This window comes from Geotrypetes seraphini, chromosome 7 (assembly GCF_902459505.1).
Source record: "Geotrypetes seraphini chromosome 7, aGeoSer1.1, whole genome shotgun sequence".
In the NCBI taxonomy this organism is placed as follows: Eukaryota; Metazoa; Chordata; class Amphibia; order Gymnophiona; family Dermophiidae; genus Geotrypetes; species Geotrypetes seraphini.
This window is the reverse complement of record NC_047090.1, coordinates 150,020,467-150,045,933: the sequence shown is the minus strand read 5'-3', so window position 1 is coordinate 150,045,933 and position 25,467 is coordinate 150,020,467. Positions and strand designations below refer to the sequence as shown.

Genomic DNA, 25,467 nt, shown 5'->3' with positions numbered 1-25,467 from the left:
ACCCCCCCAGCAGCGGGAGAGATGCCCAATCTTTCATGCACCCCCCAACCTTCCTTTGCAGCGGGAGAGATGGCCATGCTCTCCCACTGCCATGCAACAAACCCACCTCCATGCCTCCGATGACCCCCGCCCTCTCTCCCTTACCTTACTTTAGATGACTGGCCGGAGGGAAACCTACTCCCGCCAGCCAACTGGCCCACCTCTTCAAAATGATGGGCTTTTCCTCTCCTGGTGGGGAGGGGCCTTAAACAACCTGGGCCAATCAGAGCCTTAGGCCCCTTCCCAGATGCATGCAGGGATTTACAAGGGGACTGTTGAGGCAGATTGGGTAGGGAACTACAGGGGGAATGACACGGATATTTGTGGTTTACAGGTTGGCAGGGTTAGAACTTAAATGCAGCTTCAAAAAAGTGGGCCTTCAACCTGGACTTGAATACCGCCCGTGGTTCTCTATATCAATGTAAACATTTTAAGAGGTACGTAGGAGGGCGGAGAGGGGTAGAGAGGAGGAGAGGCGCTGCCCATACCCCCTAGCCCCTTACTACGGCCAATGGTCTTTATCTTTGCCACTTAGCTATGTGGGTGCTGGTAATGAACATCGGCCAGACCTGCATTGCTTCCAGGTCAGTGCCTGGACATGGCCCAGTATTGAATATTCCAAGCTTAATTCTGCCCATGGCTGGGAAGGCAGGCTGAATCTCAGCCCATGTTTCATTCCCTTAGGACAACTTCAATGTTTTGAAAGATAATCCTTACAGAACAGCAGCCATTTCTACAAATACTGGGGGGGTCTAGTTACCTGAAAACTAGACAACTTTAAACGTAAAACCAACTAAAAATATTCTTTGTATTTCACCTACAGTTGCTCATTGCAGACAGGTTTAATCTAGAACCATAGCCATTAAAGTTTCATTGTTTAAATTTTGTTCCCTTCCCCAAGTTAATGCAAACACATTTTCTTCTTATTCAACTCTATTTTTTTTATACTTAAGACATTTTTCCCAACTCTCCCTTTCACCTTCACCCTCTGATGCTGCTGCTCTAGGAAAGGCAAAAAAAAATTCATGAGTGGGGGAAGGGTTGGGAGAAAGATCTTGCGGCTGAGGCTGCACAGGAACCATCTGCCATCTGTCCTTGTTAAACCAAGGCCTTCAGCGGCATTAATAGGCTGCAGAGTTTTACAAATAGGTCCATGCTAAGGAACTGAACATACAGGGTCAACAATTCCATTAGGTAGAGGCTGTATTTACATTTTGGAATGGGGGTCATTAGCCAACCCTGGCACGTAATACCTATAAAATATATTAAGCATAAATATTCACCAAAATATTACTAATATATCACTTCTTTCCACTCTCAGACTGGATAATTGATGGCAAATTTGGCAATCTTAAGACTGTAAGGAGCCATACTGCCTCCAGCATTTTAAGGTAAAGCTCTCTTTGTCTCACTACATTTTCCTCTGTGATTTGGGGGTAGGAGAGAGTTGCCAGTTGCATTTCTCATCTTCTTAAAATCTAGTTACCTCATATTGACCTGTGGAACAGGTTCAGAGTTCTGGCTTCCCTTCTCCTGCTTTCAGAAACAGAAGTAGCTGCACTCAGAAACTGAACTTTGTCCCAGTGCTGTCCGAGAAGGTCAGCAGGAAAATGCACACTGCTACAGCCCTGCACCTCATTAAACAACACAGAAACATGTAATCGACTTACTCTTAGGCAAAGCTCTTCCCACTGCCTGTTCAAATATTCTATTTGTTCCTTCAGCACTATTACATCCTCTGCAATAATGTAATGAGATAAGTCAGTCTTCATCTTGCTTAGTTCTTCCAAGAGACGATTCCAGCCTGCCAGGGATTCCTCCAATTCCTGCATTTAAACAGAAGGGGGAAAAAAGTTTCCAGCTGTCAGCTGGCTTTTCTGAAACCTGCTGGTTAATCCTCTGAATAGGGAAAGGGGCAGGGAAAAGGAGGAGGGGGAGGAGGAGGAAAAGGAGGAGGAGAAAGGAGGGGGGTTTAGTAATTAATGCAACTTCAATAATAATACTGTAATGTGCCACAACATGGCCCTATCCTGCCTCCCGAAGTCTTGGTCATTAGAATTCTGCATTCAGTGTTTTCTGAGTAGCATTCTCGATAGGAGAACTTTTACCAACTGTGTTTCTAGAGTTTTTTTTGTTCAATTGCTATTATCCATATGGTTCTTGCATACAAATCCATTATATATCGTGGACCCCTGAGGAAGAAGTGTTTTTACGAAACACGGACCGTGTCATGTCCGCACTATTTAATGTCAAGGACTAATTTTGGATACAAAACTTTTTATTGATTTGAAGAAAAATTCCTGTACCTTGTACATTTCCTGCAGTTCTTTTTTTGGTTTTGTCATTAGCAAATCTAGCACACTTGGACTGCTTACTTTTACACACTCTCAGTATCTTTTCAGTTTGCTTTTAGGGCCAGGTGTTTTTTGTTTTTTTTTAAATCTGATCTCATCAAGTATAACTACTAAGTAACCTCATCAAACAGTATTAATATTGCACAGGGTTGTCTCACTAAATGCTAGGTGGACTAGGTATCCGCCTAGGGTCACACTTTAGGGGGAAAAGGGATCACTGGCACTGAAGTCGGTTTCACTGAGCAGGATTCAATAAGGCAGGCCTGGGGCCTTGAGAGGTATGACATGGAGAGATGGAAAGCAACCTGGCAGGGGAGGATATGATACACTATTTAATGTCAAGGACTATAAGAGGGGGGGAGGGGGAAGGGGGGGAGGACAGGAAAGGCTAAGCAGAGGAACTTGTATTTGCATGTGGGAAATAGAAGCCCAGAAGGAAAGGAATGGAGGAGTATCCTGATTGTTAAAGCATTGGCCCGAGAACCAGAATAACCTGATTTAAATCCTCTTGCAGCTCCGAGTGATCCTGGACAAGTCACTTAATCCTGCGTTACACCTCAGGTTCAGACTTAGAATGCAATCCCTCCTGTATCTGAATATAACTCACCTTGAGCTACGACTGCAAAAGGTTATGTTGTGTTAATCAGGCTTTCTATTCTGCCTTTACCTATTCAGCTCCAGGTCGGATTATATTACAAGAGGCTGGGTCAGTTACCCAGGAAGTTACAATGAACAGCTTGACACAGACATTCAATAATAGAGTTGCTAGTACAGGCAGATCAGTACAGTTATTAATACATAGTTATATGTTATAAGTGTAGGCTAAATCCAAAATCTTTTCCCTCTCCTTTCCTTTAAGGGATTGAGAGAACAAGCAGAAGGAAAAATGAGGCAGGGGCAAGGTAAAAGGGATACTCAGGTCCCAGAACATCCAGATCTGCCCATGTGTATCATCTCCTTCTTTTTCATCCCACCAGACCAGCTCAGAAAGTGTGGGAAGTAGCAAAGCATTTCTCCAGCTAGGCAGAAAAACCAAAGGCTGAATCCTCCCTGGTCTGAGCATTCAGCCTGTAATGTTTAGCAAAGGAATGCAAGGTCTGCCAGTTGCTGGCCCTGCAAATCTAAGCTGGTGGCATTGCATGAGCTTTAGCCCAAAATGCCTTCAAGCCTCTGGCTGAGTGAGCTCACAAACCTTTTGGCAGCTCATGCCCCTTGAGTATTTAGGCAGATACTGTTCAATTGCTTCCTTAATCCAACGAACTGTGGGCACCTTTGTAGTGGCCTCACTCTTCCTAGGACCACCCAAAGACATAGATGATCAGATCTGTGAAACTCATTGATCACCCGCAAATATTGCACCAATGTCTTATAAGCGTCCAAATAATTCAAATATCTGAACTTTCCTGGTGAAAGCATGGCAATGAGACCAATTAAGACAAAACACCATGCCCATCTTTGGGGGAAAGGAGGAATGGTGCAGATGGAGACTCCTGCTTCTGTGAACTTCAAGAAAGGGGTCTCTACACAAAAGGGTCTGAAATGCCAAAATTCTTCTGATCCAGCAAATAGCCACCAGAAAAACAACCTTCAGGGTATAATCTTTCACAGAAATTGAGTGCAGACATTCAAAGGATGGCACTGCAAAAACCTACAGGACGAGATTGAGATTCCACTCTGTCATAATAGATCATAGGTTCTCAACACGCAGTACGTATACCCAAGGGGGTGAGAGGCACCAGCGCTGTATGTCTCCCAACTTCCTTTTGCCATTGTGCATCACCCACCTTCCTCGTCTCCTCTCCCCAGCCTCCCCCCTGACCAGCAGTGGCAGCTCACTGTGTGCTTTTAACTTCCCCATACAGCTGCTACTAGCATTAGTTTAGCCGTGGTTCCATCAGGTAGCCTCGAGGCCTTTGCTAGGCAGTTCGGCTCCAATGAGATGATGCAACTTCCTCTTTTGTCGGAGCGGGCTGACCTAGCAAAGGCCCCGAGGCTGCCTGATGGGACCGTAGCAGCTGTGTGGGGAAGTTAAAAGCACACAGTGAGCTGCCGCTAGGGAGAAGAGAGGTGCTGCTGGACAGAGGAGGAGGGAAGGGAGGAGAGGAGCGGTACTGCTGAACATGGGGAAGGGAGAGGAGGAAAGGGGTATTGCTGGATATGGGAAGGAAGGAGTACTGCAGGAGAAGGGGAAGGGTGAGGAGGGAAGGAAAGGGAGAAGACCTGCTGGACATGGGGAGAGAGAGAGATGCTGCTGGACGGGAAGAGGGAAGGGAGGAGAGGTACTGCTGGACATGGAGAGAGGTGCTTCAGGACAGGGGAGCAGGGAAAGGGAAGAGAGAAGAGGTACTGCTGGAACCATGTTAGGCAGGAAATTAGCATGCTAATGAATAACCATAAGTCATAAAATCTTGTATAATCTAGAAAAATCACTAAGCGGGGATAGTTAATGACAAGCATTAAGAGAATAATGTGTGATTTTTGCCCATTAGTTGTGTTAAACAGCAAAATTGTAGATTTATTTTACCACAATGTAAATTAGTGTAAATCAAACCCCAAAAAACGGGGAGGGGAACCACTCTGATTCCAATACAAGGGTAATGTTTATTATGCGTCCACTAAAAAAGGCTCGACACAGAGCTGCGTTTCAGCACAAAGCGCCTGCCTCAGGAGTCCGAGTCAATTTCGATGGAACTATTCATTTCTAGAAGAAAGTGTAACAAGCACCACCCACAACCTCTTGAATAAGCAGTAGCAGAAATGGCAGAAACAGCAGGAACAAGCTGCCACATAAAAAAACTATCAGTGTACGCTATAAGCATATAGGCCAGGGGTAGGGAACTCTGGTCCTCAAGAGCCATATTCCAGTCGGGTTTCCAGGATTTCCCCAATGAATATGCATGAGATTTATTTGCATGCACTGCTTTCAATGCATATTCATTGGGGAAATCCTGAAAACCTGATGGAGTATGGCTCTCGAGGACCGGAGTTCCCTACCCCTGCTATAGGCCTTGGGTGGTGATAGGGTAACCATATGGCTCCAGAAAAAAAAAAAAGGACAGATTGCAACATCCAGGTTTTACCTCCATTGAAAGCAATGGGAGCAAGGAGGACAGATTGAGACACCTGGGTTTGTGGAAGGTAAACCCAGGTGTCTCAATTTGTCCTCCTTTTTCTGGAGCCATATGGTAACCCTAGGTTACACTGTGAGCGGCGTACTATGCAGGCAGCGAATGTGGAGCATCATTGAGTGTTGCTCCTTTCCACCTCAATATACCTTTATTGTCCTAATTATTGGAACACAGGATTAAGAATGGAAGACTGTGCGTTTACATAAACATCGTCTTGTTCATATAATCAGATTTCTGAGGCAGGCCCAGTTGGGGCCGAAACACGATCATATCTAGTCTAATTAATAAACGAGATTGAACACCAGTCAGTCACCTTCATTGTTTTTCTTCTGCAACCCTGAGTGTCGAGCACCTCTATATGGGTTTCCCAGCCCAATTTGAGCACATCTGTTGTAAGCCCAATTTGCAATGTACAAGACTAGAAAGCTCTTAAAGTTTATTTTTACTTTTCTCCAACCATGACCTGCCAAAGATAACATCATCCTACGTGAGGACACAGATATCCCTGCTTGTTTTTAGAGAATTTAATTTTCCTCAGTGCACCAAAAAACTGTAATAATTCAGTAAGTAGTCAGGATGAATGCAACATGAATCTTTCCTTAGAGCAGTGGTCGCTTACCCAGTTGGGTTTTCAGGATATCCATAACGAATATGCATGAGAGAAATCTGCACGCAAATTTATTTAATTGATATTCACTGTGAATGTGAAAACCTGACTGGCTAGGGGTGCTCCAGGACAGGTCTGGGAACGTCTGATGTAAGGGATTAAAATTCAAAGGACACAGCATTTCAATTAGGTACCTTATCTTGCTCTTTTGATCTCTGCAAATCTTCATACATTTTTGGAAGTGGAACATTTATTTTGCAATTCAGATCTTGGATCCTGTCATCCAGTTCCTTAATTTGCTTTTCACAGTTTTCCCAGGTCTGTTTTACAATAAAACAAGATGAAAACACAACTAAACCGTGAGGAATCAAAACAAGTCATTAACAATAGTATTTGACTCCCAGTGAAAACACAGAATGTGATGGTAGGAAATCACAAAAAGGACTATTTAATCCTGCTGCAATCCTATACCCCAATGGTTCCCAACCCTGTCCTGGAGGACCACCAGGCCAATCAGGTTTTCAAGATAGCCCTAATGAATATGCATGGAGAAGATTTGCATGCCTGTCACTTCCATTATATGCAAATCTCTCTCATGCATATTCATTAGGACTATCCTGAAAACCTGATTGGCCTGGTGGTTGCCCAGGACAGGTTTGAGCATCACTGCACTAAAACAGTGGTGTCCATATGATTGAGGTCCACAAATTCCTGAATGGTAAAAGTGAATTGACATTTTACTCTCAAAGATTACAAAGACTAGGGGACATATTGAGAAGAATAACCCAAATCACAGTTACCGGATGCTAGGATCCACCTTGGGGGTTAGCAACCAAGAAAAGGATCTGGGTGTCATTGTAGACAATAAGATGAAACCTTCTGCCCAATGTGTGGCAGCGGCCATATAAACAAGCAAGATGCTAGGAATTATTTTAAAAGGAATGGTTAACAAGACAAGAATGCCTCTGTATCGCTCCATGGTGCGACCTCACCTGGAGTATTGCGTTCAATTCTGATCTCCTTATCACAAGAAAGATATAGCAGCACTAGAAAAGGTTCAAAGAAAAGCAACCAAAATGATAAAGGGGAAGGAACACCTCCCTTATGAGGAAAGTCTAAAAAGGTTACGGTTCTTCAGCCTGGAAACAAGACGGCTGAGGTGAGATATGACTGAAGTCTACAAAATCCTGAGTGGTGTAGAACTGGTACAAGTGGATCGATTTTTCACTCTGTCAAAAATTACAAAGCCTAGGAGACACTCGACAAAGTTTCAGGGAAATACTTTTAAAACCAATGGGAGGAAGTTAAGATATGGAATGTGTTGCCAGAGGTTGTGATAAGAGCAGGTAGCGTAGCTGGTTTTAAGAAGAGTTTGGACAATTTCCTGGAGAAAAAGTCCATGCTCTGTTATTGAGAAAGACATGGGGCAAGCCACTGCTTGCCCTGGATCGGTAACATGGAATGTTGCTACTCTTTGGGTTTTGGCCAGGTACTGGGCTTGATGGACCTTTGGTTTCATCCAGTAAGGCTATTTTTATGCTCTTATAATACTCAATGAAATTACATGGAAATACTTTTAAAACAAATAGGAGGAAATATTTTTTCATTCAATGAATAGTTCAACTCTGGAACTCATTGCCAGAGGATATGTTAGCATATCTGGGTTTTAAAAGGTTTGGACAAGTTCCCGGAGGAAACGTCCATAGTCTGCAATTGAGACAGACATGGGGGAAGCCACTGTTTGCCCTGAGATCAATAGCATGGAATGTTGCTACTATTTGGATTTCTCCCAGGTACTTGTGGCCTGGATTTGCCACTGTTGGAGGCAGAATACTGGGCTGCATGGACCATTGGTCTGACCCAGTAAGGCCATTCTTATGTTCATACTCAAGTTGGGACAAGTCAAGATATCATTGACCATGGATAGACACAGGGGACTTCCTTTTGCTATGGTGGGTGCAATGGTCCATAACTAGTAGGGATGAAGACCTTCTCTTTCACCTTGCAGACAATAGGCTATAGAAACATAGAAACATAGAAATAGACGGCAGATAAGGGCCACGGCCCATCAAGTCTGTCCACTCTAATGACCCTCCCTATTTATCTTTGCGGATAGATCCCACATGTCCATGGGGGAAAAATCTATTGAATAAAGACTGGTGTATCTATTCTTTGTGCAGAGCCAAATAGCTGTGGAGGTTATTATTTAATATAGCAGCAAATAATTTCAGTACTTCATATATGCTAAAGGACTTTCCAGATGGCAATGAACCCAAAATCCTTCCCAGCACTTCTTATAACTGGAACCTATGATACAGCACAGTTACTTACCGTAACAGGTGTTATCCAGGGACAGCAGGCAGATATTCTTAACGTATGGGTGACGTCACCGACGGAGCTCCGGTACGGACCTTTTTAACTAGAAAGTTCTAGTTGGCCGCACCGCGCATGCGTGAGTGCCTTCCCGCCCGACGGAGGAGTGCGTGGTCCCCAGTTAAGATAAGCCAGCTAAGAAGCCAACCTGGGGAGGAGGGTGGGACGTAAGAATATCTGCCTGCTGTCCCTGGATAACACCTGTTACGGTAAGTAACTGTGCTTTATCCCAGGACAAGCAGGCAGCATATTCTTAACGTATGGGTGACCTCCAAGCTAACAGAGAGGGAGGAGGGATGGTTGACCATTAGGAAAATAAATTTTGTAACACAGATTGGCCGAAGAGTCCATCCCGTCTGGAGAAGGCATCCAGACAGTAGTGAGTAGTGAACGTGTGAACTGAAGACCAAGTGGCAGTCTTGCAGATTTCCTCGATAGGTGTGGAGCGGAGGAAAGCCACAGAAGCAGCCATAGCTCTGACTCTGTGGGCCGTGACAGCACCTTCCAGTGAGAGACTGGCCCGAGCATAACAGAACGCTATGCAGGCACCAAGCCAGTTGGAAAGTGTCCGTTTAGAGACAGGATGACCTAGACGGTTAGGAACGAAGGTCAGAAAGAGCTGAGGAGACGAGCGGTGAGCCCTGGTACGATCCAGGTAGTATGCAAGGGCATGCTTACAATCCAGCGAGTGTAACGCCTGTTCCCCAGGATGGGAATGGGGCTTAGGGAAGAAAACAGGCAATACAATGGACTGGTTGAGGTGGAAGTCCGAGACCACCTTAGGCAGAAATTTAGGATGGGTACGCAGAACCACCTTGTCATGGTGAAAAACAGTGAAAGGTGGGTCGGCAACCAATGCATGCAGCTCACTAACCCTCCTGGCAGAGGTGATGGCAATGAGGAAAAGCACCTTCCACGTAAGAAATTTGAGTGAAGTTGTGGCAAGAGGCTCAAATGGAGGTTTCATGAGGGCTGAGAGAACCACATTCAGGTCCCAGACGACTGGAGGAGGCTTCAGAGGTGGTTTGACATTGAAGAGGCCTCTCATGAACCGGGAAACCAGGGGATGAGCCGTAAGAGGTTTTCCGAGGATAGGCTCATGAAACGCAGTGATGGCACTGAGGTGGACTCTGATTGAGGTCGACTTGAGGCCTGCGTCGGAGAGAGAGAGCAAATAGTCCAGTACAGTTTCCAACGCCAGTGAGGTGGGATTGTGATGATGAAGGAGACACCAAGAGGAGAACCGGGTCCACTTCTGATGGTAACATTGGAGGGTGGCCGGTTTCCTGGAAGCATCCAAAATACGATGGACGGGCTGAGACAGATTCTCTGGAGAGGTCAGCCCGAGAGAAACCAAGCTGTCAGGTGGAGTGAGGACAGATTGGGATGTAGTAGAGACTGATGCTGCTGTGTAAGTAGAGTAGGAAACACAGGAAGAGGAATGGGCTCCCTGGAGTTGAGCTGAAGCAGGAGGGAGAACCAGTGTTGACGAGGCCACCGAGGGGCGAGGAGGATCATGGTGGCTCTGTCCCTGCGGAGTTTGAAGAGCGTCCGCAACATCAGAGGAAAGGCATAGAGGAACCGATCCGTCCAGTCGAGCAGGAATGCATCCGGGGCCAGACGATGAGGAGAGAAAAGTCTGGAACAGAACTGGGGCAGCTGATGGTTGTGAGGAGCTGCAAAGAGGTCCACCTGAGGAGTGCCCCAGAGAGCAAAGATGGAGTGGAGTGTGGGAGGATCCAGGGTCCACTCGTGAGGTTGAAGGATGCGGCTGAGATTGTCGGCCAGGGAGTTCTGTTCGCCCTGGATATAGACAGCCTTGAGGAAGAGACTGTGGGCCGTGGCCCAGGTCCAGATGCGGATGGCCTCCTGACAGAGGAGGGGAGATCCGGTGCCGCCTTGCTTGTTTATGTAGTACATGGCGACTTGGTTGTCTGTGCACAGGAGAAGAACCTGAGGGTAGAGAAGGTGCAGGAAGGCCTTGAGAGCATAGAACATGGCCCTGAGTTCGAGGAAGTTGATGTGATGTTGACGCTCCTGAGGGGTCCAGAGTCTCTGGGTGTGAAGATCTCCCAGGTGAGCACCCCATGCATAGGGGGAGGCATCTGTGGTTATGATCGTGGAGTGAGAGGGTAGATGAAAGAGTAGACCCCTGGAAAGATTGGAGGAGTTCAACCTCCATTGAAGAGATTGCCGAAGAGACGATGTCACAGAGATGGGATGAGAAAGAGGATCGGTGGTCTGTGACCATTGGTTGGCTAGAGTCCACTGAGGTGTCCTGAGGTGGAGTCGCGCCAGAGGAAGTACATGGACCGTTGGGGCCATGTGGCCCAGGAGGATCATCATCTGCCGAGCTGGAATGGAGTGATGAAGGAGCACCTGACGGCAGAGGTAGAGCAGAGTTCGATGGCGGTCGGAGGGGAGAAATGCCCTCATTAGAGTGGTGTCGAGAACTGCTCCAATGAACTGAAGTTGCTGTGTGGGAAGCAGATGCGACTTGGGGTAGTTGATCTCGAAACCCAAGAGATGGAGGAATGAGATGGTGTGATGAGTGGCTTGAAGTACAAGCGGAGACGTAGGTACTTTCACCAGCCAATCGTCCAAGTAGGGGAACACCTGAAGGTTGTGAGACCTGAGGAAGGCCGCCACCACAATAAGGCACTTGGTGAACACTCTGGGCGATGATGCGAGGCCAAAGGGTAGCACTTTGTACTGATAGTGATGGTGCTGTATCTGGAACCGTAGGTAGCGATGTGAAGTCGGATGGATTGGAATGTGAGTGTAGGCCTCCTTGAGGTCTAGGGAGCATAGCCAGTCGTGGTGGGAGAGAAGAGGGTAAAGCGTGGCTAGGGAGAGCATTCTGAACTTCTCTTTGATTAGACACTTGTTGAGGTCCCTGAGATCGAGGATGGGACGAAGGTCTCCTGTTTTTTTGGGGACCAGGAAGTAGCGGGAGTAGAATCCCTGACCCCTTTGGTCCGGAGGTACCTCTTCGATGGCATTGAGGAGAAGGAGGGATTGGACCTCCCTCAGGAGGAGGGGGGTTTGGGAGGAGTGAGAAGCAGACTCTACAGGAGGATGGTCTGGTGGAAGAGTCTGGAAGTTGAGAGAGTAGCCGTGGCGAATGATGTTGAGGACCCACTGGTCCGAAGTGATGACCTCCCAACGGCTGAGGAAAAGCTGAAGACGTCCTCCGATAGGTTGAGGGAGAGGCAGCGATGGTGGGAGAATGGCTATGCTCTGGAGAAAAGAGTCAAAAGGGTTGAGACGGCTTAGATGAAGGAGGAGGTTTGGCAGGTTGAGTCTGTGGGCGAGCCTGAGTCTGATGTTGGTGGCGAGGATGGCGAGACTGTTGTTGAGGCGGATTGAGAGGTCTGGCCGAGAACCTACGCTGGTAAGAAGCCTGTTGTCTGTAGGGACGAGCAGGTGGAGTTTTCTTTTTAGGTTTGATCAGTGTGTCCCACCTGGTCTCATGTGCTGAGAGTTTCTGGGTTGTTGAGTCCAGGGACTCTCCGAAGAGTTCATCGCCCAGACAAGGTGCATTAGCCAGGCGGTCCTGGTGGTTAATGTCTAGGTCAGAGACTCTCAGCCATGCCAAACGGCGCATGGCCACCGCCATGGCAGAGGCGCGAGAGGTCAGCTCAAATGAGTCGTAGATGGAGCGAACCATAAATTTCCTGAGTTGGAGGAGGCTGGAAATTTGTTGCTGGAACAGAGGGACCTTACGTTCAGGAAGATATTTCTGTAAGGAGGAGAGCTGTTGCACCAGATGCTTCATGTAGAAGGAGAAGTGGAAGGTGTAGTTGTTGGCTCTATTGGCTAGCATGGAATTTTGGAAAAGGCGCTTACCAAATTTATCCATGGTTTTTCCCTCTCTGCCAGGAGGGGTGGAGGCATATACACTGGAACCCTGAGATTTTTTTCAAAGTAGATTCCACCAGGAGGGACTCGTGGGGCAATTGAGGTTTGTCAAACCCTGGGATTGGGATAACCCGGTACAAGCTATCCAATTTACGAGGGGCTCCGGGAACAGTGAGGGGAGTCTCCCAGTTCTTATAGAAAGTTTCCCGTAAGATGTCGTGGACGGGCAACTTTAGAAACGAGGAAAGCCTGAGACTTCTTAGAGTCGGACTCTAAGGGGATGGAAAGAGCTGCTGACATTTCCCTAAGGAATTTAAAGAAAGAGGATTGCTCTGGTTTGGAGGCAGTGTCGGTCATGGAAGGTTCTTCGTCGGTTGACGAAGCGTCCTCTTCGGTACCGTGAGGGGAGTCTTCCCACAAGTCTGGGTCCCTAACGTCGGGGTGCGTACGTTTGGACATCGGCGTGGAGGGCTCGGCATGGCGGGTCTTTGAGAGAGATTTGCCTGAGCGCACCGAAGCGGTACCAGGTGAGGAAGACCGATGTCGTTCCTGGGACCGGACAGGGTCGGCAGTAGCACGGGTATGCACCGTAGGTGTTTCGGCCAAGAGCACCGGCATGGAGGTATTAGTCGGTACCGAGGGGGTCGACACCGATGGGACAGTGCGAGGCTCGGAAGGTGCGGTGCCAGCAACGCCGGCAACAGTTGTTGGAGTTGTTGTCGCAGCTGCTCCTGTAACTGTGTTTGGAGTATGGCTGCGATGTGGTCATCCAGGGGAGGCACCGGTACCGCTTTTTTCTTCTTCGGTACCATAGGTGCTGCTCTACGCTCCGGCGATGAGGAGGCCGATGATGAGGCACTCACCGAGATCGGAGCGGAGCGTTTGCGGGGCCGGTGCGGCGCCGGAATAGCCGGTGTCGCAACCGTGGCAGGAGGGCGCTCGAGGGAAGTGGAAGGCTTCTTAGCCGGCTTACCTGGGCCCAACGACCCCGAGGAAGGGTCCGGTGATGTCGACGTCGTCGGTGCCGACTTTTGGGGTGCCGTCGACGTCGCAGCAGGTTCCATGGCAGATCCGGTACCAAACAAAATATTTTGCTGGATCTGCCTATTTTTCAAAGTGCGCTTTTTAAGCGTAGCACAGCGGGTGCAGGTGTCAGCCCGATGCTCTGGACCCAGGCACTGGAGGCACCAATTGTGCGGGTCTGTGAGAGAGATCGGGCATGCACACCGCTGGCACTTCTTAAAACCCGGTTGAGGGGGCATGAAGGGAAACACGGCCTCCGCAAAATCAAAGCCGGAGGCCTGTATGGTGACAACAGGCCCCGCCGGGGCCGGCTCGAAAAAATAAAGAAAACTCGACGAGTTGTTTTTTTTTTTTTAAGGAAAAATAAAGTAATTCAAAGGGAAAAAAGAAAGAAATTCAGAAAAAATACGCGAGCGGGAAGGCAAACTAATGATTTCAACGGCCGTTGAAAAACATGCGACTTCTTCGCTCCGCGGAAACGAAGAAACTGGGGACCACGCACTCCTCCGTCGGGCGGGAAGACACTCGCGCATGCGCGGTGCAGCCAACTAGAACTTTCTAGTTAAAAAGGTCCGTACCGGGGCTCCGTCGGTGACGTCACCCATACGTTAAGAATATGCTGCCTGCTTGTCCTGCTTGTTCTTGAGAAAAATAAACCAGAACTATAGAGAATGTATAAGCAGAGTGTACCTGCACATTGATGCTCAGCTGTTTCAGCATTTGCTCCACTTGAGACTGTACATCTTTCCAATTGTCTTGCAGCTGGCTGAGCTCCTTTTGTAAAGTAGCTTTTATCTCTGGTTCAGCTTTGGCAAGTACTTGTTTGCCAGTCTCTTCAACTATCCAATTGTCAGTTTTCCATCTTTGTAAATGTATTTCTTTGTTCTGAAAGAAAGAACATTCACAATCATTTTTAGAATCTGGAGCAAACATGCAACATGTGATAACAGAGGGGCATTTTCGATAGGACATCTAAGTCTAATTTGGACTTTTTGGGGAAAAAAACATCCAGAGACTCAGTACAAAAAATGTCCATTTTCAAAACAGTCAGACATCTTATCTTTTATTTTTGAAAATGACCTATGCAGTTGTTTTGGTCCTTAGGATGTCTATCTTTTTTGGCCAATTTCAAAAATAAAAACATCCACATGAAAAAACACCTAAGCAAGTTTTACAGACATACCCAGCTACCTTGTCTGATCATGGAAGGTGAATCCCATTCAGCTGAGCCTGTTTCAGGGAGTCCTGATGGCTCAGCTGATGGGGGACTCCCCTGCCTGGATTAACTGAACTGGCAGGAAGATCAAATTTCTTTCTCCCTCCCTCACACTCGCCGACCTCCCTCCTTCCCCCTCCCCCAACACCCCTGACATCCCCCTGCACCTTTCCTCAGAACAATCGGCAGGAGGGATGCCCACTCCTTTCTGCCGCCAGGCCCCACTGAACCCTGATATCCCACCCCAAAATGCATCCCCGTTCAAACCTCTAGCACTAAACCGCTGCACCCCCAAATGCCTGGTACCCCACCCCTGCACCCCTTGAACTCCTAGCACCCCACCCCAGCACCTCCCTACAACCCCATACCTTCTAAGACAATCCGGCAGGAAGAATGCCCACTCCCTCCCACCAGCAGGCCTGGAGAAGGGTCGCATTGCTGCGAGAGGGGAATCAGCTACAATACATTAAGGAGGAGGCCTATAGGGAAAAGTTCCATCAAATAGGGGAGGAAGAACTTTTTCAATAGGGAGAAGTCTCAGAGTTCTATTGAGGGAGGCTACGTTGTTGCAAAAACTCCTACAATAGGGAGAAGCCTCAGAATATTAGTGAGGGAGGCTACATTGTTGCAAGAGAGGAGGCAGTTACAATGTACTGTGGAGAATGGTTACATTATAAGGACAGGTTGCAGAAGCATTGAGTTAAACGAATTTATCAAATCATGAGAGCTCCATGGTGTGACGAAGGTGATTTAGAGTGAATGGTTGCTACTTTTGTCTGTTTTTACCTCTTGCATTTTTGGCAAATAATTTATATCAATCTGGTGCTTGGTTTGGGCTACTGTGAAGACATGTTATTGTACTTTTAACTCAGTTATTAGTAACAAGGCCTCACTGGCATACAATGGTAGCTGTGCTAAATTAGCACAAGTTAATGGTAAAACAATACATGTTAACATTAGCTCACATTGATAACTACACCCCTTAGCACATTCGCATACCAAGCAAACAAACAACACCACTGGCTAGACAACTACATTAATAAAGCTAGACTGACCTATAACGCTTTTAGAAAACTCATAAAAACTGCCTTATTTGACAAATATATCACCTAAACAGAATCTTCACCGAACACTTCTTTCTTTTCTCGTTCCCAATATACCCCCTCTGAAATCCTAATCAAACCGTATTTTGCAATTCGGGACAATTCTTCTAATATGTCCCCCCTGAAAATTCTTAAACTGTATATTGTAATTTTCGATGCATTTTTTTGTAATTCGCGACCTTTTCCTAACAGGTCCTCTCGGAAATTTATTAGCGTACTGTACATTTTATATTTTCACATTCTTGGAGTTGATGTACTCTGTACTTCCTCTATCTGCATATTGTAACTCGCTGAATGTCCAGCTCTCTTGAATGTAAACCGCCTAGAAGTCCGCAAGATTGTGGCGGTATAGAAAAATAAAGTTATTATTATTATTATCATCGATTAAAATACCAAGATGAATTTTAGTGGCTATTCTCACAAACAAATGCAAAACGTACCTGAAAATCATGGATTAGCTTTTTCACTTTGCACAGGCTGTGGCATTCCTGGTTGCTCACAGTCGAAACATAGCACTTCGTTTCAATAAGACACTTTGTGAGCTTCTGCAGAGAGGCACTGAAGTGTTGCCAGTGCTTCACAAGCCCGTCGGTATCTCTCTTCCTCTGCTGAACCCTTCTGGCAACACCTTGCCACTTTTCCTTCAGGGCAGTGAGTTTTAAAATAAACTTGGTTCTAAAGAAGGAGACAAAGAGTTATCGATTCACAGTAACAATGTCATCTTCATTTTTCACTGTATTTTCCCACTGCTTATAGTGGAAGTTGAAAATGCACCAAAAATGAGGCTCACGGACCTGATAAACTATGACAGATAAACCCAGTGATACAATTTGTTTGGACAGAGCAGATATTGATCTCAACTAAAGTTGTGGACTGTAAAGATCCTCGTTTATGTCACAATTAAAAGCTACAGAAGGTAGAATGTTAGCCCTTAATATAAGAAGGGCGTCAAGTCACCAGGAAATTGTTTTTCATAAAGTGGTTCCATTTCAGACAGGGCCAGTGTTAAACATTAGCTCCCCCTTGATCCCCCCCCCCCCGAGTCATTATTCAAATCAATGGAATAATTTCCTCAGGGGCTTCAATTTATTAATAATTTATATCATAACCAATGTATCTACGGGGACAATGCTCAAATTCCCCAGGTGGGTTGTTCCACCATATGTATTTGTTTATTCTTCTATGTAAAGCAGGCATTCGTTGCTCTGCATTCTCAAATGTGTACCATTCTTGTGCAAAACAATTACTTGTAATAAACAATCTTTTTGCCACAAATTCTGTGCAGCCCCCTTTTATTGGTACTTGGTGTGGGTATCTATCCATTATTCTCAACAACTCATCATATTTAATCCACCCATAAAAATCATCCATTATAACATTCTCTTGTCCCACATATCCATCCCACCACTCCCCCCGGGGCTTATAATAAACCCCTCCCCCCAATTTATCTGCTATGCCTTTTGCAAGTCTGGACTTGCCACATCCAGCATACCCTACTATTACAACAACTATTGTCTTCCAATCACGGGGCTTACATAACCTCCAGATATAATTATAATCCCTTAAGCCCCTCCCATACCTTATAAATACACCAGGGAATTGTTCTGTCTCCTGCACTAAGTCTCCTGATGTCTCCTGGAGTAGATGCACTGCTTGCTGCAGCTCTGATCTTTGTCCCCCACCAAAGTCAGCTGGCAGGCTACACTTTCTTCTAATTCGGGCAGATTTACCCTATTTGCACCATACTGGCCCCGATTTTAGAGAAAAAAGAGCCTATGGGAGTATTTCATCAAAGCATGGTTGTTAGGTATGTGAATTTATTCTATGAAAATGCTTAATTTTTTAGGGGGTGGGGGTGGGAGGAGGCATAGAAGAAGTCTCCAGCAATTACTCAGGTCAAAAACACAAAATCTGCAAGTTTCAAGCGGAACGTGGCCAACCTGACTGTAGCAACTGCAGTTCACATTGCTTCCCTCTGGACCTCCTTAAGCCAAGGCCTTAGCTTAGGGTTACCAGATGTTTGTTGACTAACACGCCCTGTTCTACCCACAGCCCTACCTTTGTTCTGTTCCCCAACTCTGGCCCCATACAAACCTCACCTCTTCAGGGCTTTGTCTGGAAGGCATCTGTGCATGAGCGGATGCCATGTGATGACATCACACGCATGGTATGACGAGTGAGGTGATAAAATTTGCAGACAATACGAAGTTATTCAGAGTAGTGAAGACGCAGAAAGATTGCGAAGACCTGCAACGTAACATAAACATGCTCAAGAAATGGGCCGCGATATGGCAAGAGGTTGAACGTGGATAAGTGTAAGGTGATGCATGTCAGTAACAAAAATCGTATACAGGATGTCCTGTGCGGTACTTGGAGAGACCCCCCCAGGAAAGAGACTTGGGAGTACTGGTCGACAAGTCGATGAAGCCGTCCGCTCAATGCACGGTGGCAGCAAAAAGGGCGAACAGGAGGCTAGGAATGATTAAGAAGAGGATCACGAACAGATCGGAGAAGGTTATCATGTCGCTGTACCGGGCCATGATACGCCCCCACCTGGACTACTGCATCCAGCACTGGTCGCTGTACATGAAGAAAGACACAGTTCTACTCGAAAGGGTCCAGAGAAGAGCGACTAAAATGGTTAAGGGGCTGGAGGAGTTGCCGTACAGCGAGAGATTAGAGAAGCTGGGCCTCTTCTCTACTCGAAACATTCAAGATACTGAAGGAAATAGACTTAGTAGATAAAGACAGGTTGGTCACCCTCTCCAAGGTAGAGAGAATGAGAGGGCACTCTCTAAAGTTGAAAGGGGATAGATTCTGAACAAACATAAGGAAGTTCTTCTTCAACCAGAGGGTGGCAGAAAACTGGAATGCTCTTCCGGAGGCTGTCGTAGGGAAAACATCCCTCCAGGGATTCAAGACAAAGTTAGACGAGTTCCTGCTGAACTGGAACGTATGCAGGTAGGGCTGGTCTCAGTTAGGGCACTGGTCTTTGACCTAGGGGCCACCGCGGGAGCGGATTGCTGGGCACGATGGACCATTGGTCTGACCCAGCAGTGGCAATTCTTATGTTCTTATCACCGCATCGCATCTGCGCAGATGCCCTCCAGACGCAGCCCCAATTTCTACACTTTTCAAAACCTGGACAAAGTGCCGGGTTTTGAAAAGCCATCCGGACGCCTGGGCAGTCCTCTAAAAAGAGGACATGACCAGGTAAATCCAGACGTCTGGTAACCCTCCCTTAGCTAGATTATATACTTCTTGGACCATACCCATCTGGCTCCACTCCTCCTGTGTCTCTTCCTCCTTTGGGCAGGACAATGGGTTTTAAGGTGGTTCCGACGTTGTGATGGAGTGCTATTAAGGGAGAGGGGCAGCATCCTCTAGACTCCCTCACAATCTTATATACCACATATTGGGCAAGTGACCATACATATGGGTAGAATCTGAATGTGATAATATAGTTAACACACTACACTAAAGTTCCCTAGTGGGAAAAATTCACAAAATAATATAGATCAAATACTTCCCACTTTTATGAAAAAGTGCATAGTATAGTCACTTCAAAATAATATTCATACAGGAGGAGGCCTCAGTAATGGAGCCTACGCTAGTCGTATTCACTGTCTAAGGTTATCAGCGTAGTTGCTCAGCTCCTTTGCTCCAATCATTGGCCATACTCCAGTATCCTCTTATTCTAAACAACTTATTTTAGCCCATTTTATTTATTAAAGAATCTAAAAAGTTCTACAATATCTTTTTCTAGTTTTCTAAAAATTCTATAATGATACTATCTCAACTTATTTTCAATTATTCAGATATCAGTTTCTAAATTTCTTTCATCTTTTTTTAGATACTTATTCATTCATTTGCACTGATTCATATTCATGAGACTTTACTGAAAAAACTATTTTCATTTATAGTAGTTTCATCTCCATTCAACGAATTGCACTTATATTCTAATAGAAGATTACTTAGCTTCAGTCAGCGCTTGTGTTTCAAAAAAATACCAACGTGGCCAGCGTTTCGTGGAATTCATTTCATAACCACTGCATCAGGGCCAAATTGTAAATGAACCAAGCCATGTTCTGTGCAAATCTAACAGCAGTCTCCGTAAATCTGAATGTACCATGGGCTGGACTCGCACACATAGTTTATGGAATACTATGCACATATCCCCTGCACTTAGGCGCAAACACCAGCTCTATAGCTGGCATCAGTGCTCATGCCCAAATGCATTTGTAATATTTACACAGTTACGCTAGAATTCTGTAAAGAAAAATAGGCACCCACTTTACTTTATAGGACAGGTACCTGAATAGAAGCAAACTGTTATGTAATCGCCCTATAGTTCCGGAGCGGTTGGAGCAATCTTTGACCAAACTCTCTGACTAGTGATTTGAATATTGTTGCTAGAAGGTTTATACGGTCGTTTGCCGCCAGTCAATGCATTAATCCTTTTGAATACTGATGACCTGTTTGAGGGCTAATCCAATCCAGTCTTTAGTTTTAAAATAACAATTCATCCCTCACAAGAAGGGCTCGACTCGGTTAACAAAATTTCCTAAATTCAACTAGAGAGTAAAAATAAATTCTACTCCAAATATTAACCTGGAACAGAAGAATCGATCAGAGATTTTTGAAATAAATGAGGTGTTTTTTTTTAAACATTTTCCATAAAGCTAATAATTGAGCAAGTAACCTGATCTCCAATGGTAGCTCATTCCAAATTTTTGATTTGGGAACTTGAGTCTAAGGTGTACAGCCACGTAACTCTGTTTGAAAAATGGGCAGGTCAAAATTTTATCTCATTTGAAACTCTGAAAAATATAGCAGTGCAATTGCTGATCATTTCTTTACTCTACCTTAATAGTACTTTAGTACAAATGACAAGAAAGTCTGCCCCCTCCCCCCCCCCGAAAAGATATTCCATGCAAATTCTAGGGAAACAGAGGAGCCCTGTTACACATACCTGTCTCCAACTTCTCCAGACTCCAACAAGAGCAGTGCTTTTGTCACCGAGGAATTAAAAATTGGCTGATTTATGAAAATCTCAGCTTGAAACTTCTGTGGAAATTGGTAAAAATTTACTCACAGTTTGGAAAATTTAACAGGCAAATATTTAAAACAGCATGATGTAAAATGTTGCCACACATAATCACAAGCATCTTTAATAAACCTATGAGCATAATAATAGTCCACTGTTGAAGAACGAGCCTGTCTAAATGCCACTGTTAGGCGGTGGCTAATATTAGCCCTCCCTTCTGCTAGGTGTTTCAGACTGAAGCAGTCAATGCATAGTTCTGTTTTTAGCTCTGTGCTGAACGTGTGAAATTTCTTACCTTTAGAGCGGAGAAAAATTCAGCCTTATTACGGATTCATACAGAAGTCAAAAAATCACTCAATAGGTGTAATAGTGAAATTAATACTTCTAGAACACACACTTAGAATTCAAAAATATGCTCAGAGACACGGAGGCACCATGCCATGCCTTCTCCAAGAAAAATTGCATTCTAGGTAAAGCAAACTAACAGGATATCATCTGAGTTAATGCTGGATCACTTAGGGCTAGATTCACTAAGGGCACGGATTGGATCCGATACGTGTCCGGGAGGGGGGGGGGTTGATTCACAAATCTGTAGATGGTCTGCGCATCCGGGCCCGGCAGATAATTTTTTTTTTTTTTAACTTTTTGGGAGCCTGTGGTTTTAACCCGCTGTAAGTCCATGGGTTCAAATCACAGACTTGCACTGTGGGGGAAGGGCGGGAGAGTCGGGGCTGTAGGAGTTCGGCTCAGGCAGGAGATCGTGTCAGGCTGGAGAGTTGGGAATGCAGGAGTTTGAGGCAGGCGGGAGAGTCGGGGATGCAGGAGTTTGGGGCTGCAGGAGATTGGGGCAGATGGGAGAGTTGGGGCTGCAGGAGTTCGGGTCAGGCAGGAGTTCGGGGCAGGCAAGAGAGTCGGGGCTGCAGGAGTTCGGGGCAGGCGGGAGATCAGGGTTGACAGGACAGAGAGCAGGGCGGCAGAAGGCAGGGCAGTCGGAAAGGACCTGAGCGACTGGTCCTCAGCAGTCGCTCGTTTATGATTGGCCAACCCAGTCGGTGTTGCAGGGTTTTGGTTAGTGAATCGCTGCCTGCCATCATTTGAATGCCGTTCCCCTTCATTTGCATGCGCAGATCGGAGGATGGTTGGCACACAGGTTAGTGAATCAGGTCGGAGGGAAATCGGGTACACGATCGATTTGCTTAGTGAATCTAGCCCTTAGCACCTCCAACTTATGAGTTGGTAACTGCTCCCGCATTAAATCTTAGCAATCGCCTCACGCTGAATACATTAGCACAAGACCTACATTAATAATACCCTTAAAAGAAAAGCATTATATTTGCAGTTAACACCCACTAAAGTCCATGTCAATTCCAAATCCTACAACCTTTCGTAAAACATGCTCTGCTTTTCTCAGAGCAACGTCTCCAGTTTAGTACATAGTAGTGTTACCTCATAGATCTGCTGCTGCTGCTGAAGTACTTCAAATTTTCCGGCAATATCCACTGCCAGACCATCTTCCATCCTCTCTAGGAATTTCAACCAGTTTTTACACTTCTGGTCAAAATTATTTTTCTCTATCTGAATTCTATGAAGCTCACTGCAGAAAAGAACAGATCAAATAATAATGGCAAATCTTCCCATAATTTAAATATTTAGTCCCTCCAAGGACCCTCCTAGCTTTTCTCCTGATCTTGAATGAGCTGGCTTTGGGTTATCTGGGTGGGAGGTAGGAAAGGCATTCTGGGTGCAATTTACATGCGGAAGTGGCCTCTGACAGAAGACTGTCTAGTGGAAAAACATAACCAACTTCACACTGCTTATTCAAGCAAATATTCCAAGAGACAGTTACTCAGTTTCATATAGCTTAAAGCAGTGGTTCCCAACCTTATCCTGGAGGACCACCAGGCCAATCGGGTTTTCATGCTAGCCCTAGTGAATATGCATGGAGCAGATTTGCATGCCTGTCACTTCCATTATATGCAAATCTCTCTCATGCATATTCACTAGGACTAGCCTGAAAACCAGATTGGCCTGGTGGTCCTCCAGGATAGGGTTGGGAACCACTGGTTTAAAGGACCTTCAGAGGTGATCCTCTTAAAGCACAGGTGTCAAAGTCGGTCCTCGAGGGCCAGAATCCAGTCGGGTTTTCAGGATTTCCCCAATGAATCTGCATGAGATCTATTTGCATGCACTGCTTTCAATGCATATTCATTGGGGAAATCCAGAAAACCCGACTGGATTCCGGCCCTCGAGGAGGGACTTTGACACCCCTGTCTTAAAGGATTGTCAGTGAGTTATTTTCACCGCATCTCTTCATTAGTCCCTAAACATAAGCACCGGAAAAGTAGGCTTTCAAAATCCTGGCCCGCATTTTGGGTACTTATGTTTGACCTGGCTGCAGTTCTGCAACCGGCGCTGGTGCTCGATTGATATGCGACCGCCGCCGGTTTGGGAGGCACTGACCGATACCAGTGCCAGCTGCAGAATCTGGCTCCTAGTGTTTAGCACACACTAATGCATTAGTGTCCTTTGATGAATTCCCCCCCCCCCCATCAAGTGTTTATTTCAGTAAGATTAAGCACAGTAGAGCCCTGTATTATTTGCATGCAAATTTAAATCAGTAACTGGCCGAAAAAGAACAATGTATTCTTGGCACTACAAATGGACGGTACAGCTCTAAATTGACCCAGATAGAGGAAGGGCAGTTGTGCAGTTTACAGGGTAAAATCATATAAGAATTGTCCACTCCTACCTCTAACAATGATTTATCTGTTTCCTCACCTGAACTGTTCCATAGCAGCAGCTGTCTTCTGAGCCCATTGTCTGTTCAGGTTCTGTAAGGTCTTTGTGGTGATGTCACTGAGTGGAAGCCTGAAACTTTTCTCATTTAAATTCTCAATATCAGGGGAAAGTGCAATAAGTGCAAACAAATGGACCTGTGAATAAAAACCAACAAATCGAGTGCCAGAAAGACTCTTAAAATATCTTGTCTAGTAATAATTGTTAACTTATATAAGGGACACTTTTACTAAAGTGCATTAAGCATTAATATGCAAATTAGCATGCACTGTTATCACAGTGCCAAGACAGCATGTGCTAATTCTTGTGTTAACTGCATGCTGTGTTAGGAGATGAAAAGTGGGCAGGTTATAGCATCCCAGTGAATTTAAAAGGTCCCAGGTACACATCTTACCATAATCTCCATACATCAAATAGCGAGACCTCCAAAACTCACCCAAAACCTACTGCACTCGACTGTATACCCATCCCAATAGGCCTTATGCCTACAAGTATCACCTATATGTTGGTTCAGTAGGATTTGGAGGACTCACATTTTCCACCACAAGTGTACTAGCTAGAGTGAGTTATGAGCCTGGGTCTCCTTCTCTGTGGTCCACTGCACCAACCACTAGGCTACTCCAGAGACTTGCTTGCTGCTCTAACAGAACTGGCCATGACGTCTGAAGTTGTCATACAGGGTGGTATGTACTGTTTCATTCTCATCTTTGGGAAGTGGATCCCTAAAGAAGTAAGGAGGGGGCCATGCCTTCATGCCTCCAGTAGTCATCTGTGCACTTATTTGTTATTGAAACAGGCCTTGCCTCACATGTCCAAGTTTTGCTCTGGACGATTTTTGCAATGTTCCATTACTGCAGAAAAATGTCCAAACCATAAGTCTACCCTAATCCCATCCAAAACATGCCCCCTTGAGATTTAGACACACCAAACAGCATAGAAAACCATCTAAAAATGTGTTTTGAAGATGGCAATTTGGTTGTTTTAGCAAACAAAACATCCAAATGCCACTTGATGCCATTTTTTGGATGTTTTAGTCTTTTGAAAATGAACCCCAAAATATGCTTACAGTAGTTATTCTTGATCTGTCCTTGCCATTTCAGGACATAGATAGTAGAAGTTTTGCTGGTACTGGCTTTAATTCTCAGCTCAGCAGAACAGAGTGAGACCTATGTACTGAGCAATTTTGGCATATACAAAATGAAGGAAAAAAAAATCCCTAAAATGTGGTTGCATTATTTTGTATGATTTTTATTATTTGAATTGCTTTTAACATGTTTTGGGAATAACTCTATAAATGCTACCATTAGCATAAGTGCATTTTTACTTTCACTTTGAAAAATACCCTAGAAAAAAACTGGGGCCCTTGGATACACAGGTTCTAAGTTCAGGATTCCCAGGTGCAGGGGTGGCCAGACTTGGGAACCTAAGGAATGTGGGTGGTGGATTTTTTTTTTTTAAATGTCTGAGTCTTCGCTATGGAACCTTTAGGGCTTTAGATAAAGTAAAACAAGAACACTAATTTTAATGTACCTTTCCTGTATTAGAAGTAATTTTATTTTTAAATTATTAAATTATTTATATTTATATATCACTTATAAAGTGCTCCGAAGGGACTTTACTTAGAACTGTTGGCGCTCCCGTTGTGGGGGGTGTTGGGGGACACACCCCATTACAGAGGAAACAGCCTTTTTCCCTCTTTTTTAGGGAAAAATTACAGTTTCCTCTGTAATGGAGGGTTACCCCCACTTCCCCAACGGGAGCGCCAACAGTTCTAAGTAAAGTGTGTGTGGGGGGGTTCCCCCCCACACCCTAAGGAACAACTGCCCAACATACAACACAGATGAACAGCAAATAGCCAACCTACATGAAAATGAAACACCAGTTGACATGTTTTGGAACTCCTTTCAAGACCCAGAATGG

General features: G+C 45.4%; 1 protein-coding gene across 7 annotated transcripts in view; it reads right to left on the bottom strand.

Moving 5' to 3' along the window:
• The window catches only part of SYNE2 (spectrin repeat containing nuclear envelope protein 2), a 654,322-nt gene that overhangs the window by 135,919 nt on the left and 492,936 nt on the right, over window positions 1–25,467 (bottom strand). For all 7 annotated transcript variants that reach the window (XM_033952730.1, XM_033952735.1, XM_033952736.1 and 4 more), the window contains 7 exons: window positions 23,530–23,684; window positions 22,198–22,345; window positions 20,677–20,771; window positions 16,145–16,379; window positions 14,076–14,270; window positions 6,323–6,448; window positions 1,710–1,865 (listed from right to left, as the gene is read on the bottom strand). In XM_033952730.1, the coding sequence (XP_033808621.1) occupies window positions 1,710–1,865; window positions 6,323–6,448; window positions 14,076–14,270; window positions 16,145–16,379; window positions 20,677–20,771; window positions 22,198–22,345; window positions 23,530–23,684 (1,110 nt within the window). The remainder of the gene's footprint in view (window positions 1–1,709; window positions 1,866–6,322; window positions 6,449–14,075; window positions 14,271–16,144; window positions 16,380–20,676; window positions 20,772–22,197; window positions 22,346–23,529; window positions 23,685–25,467) is intronic.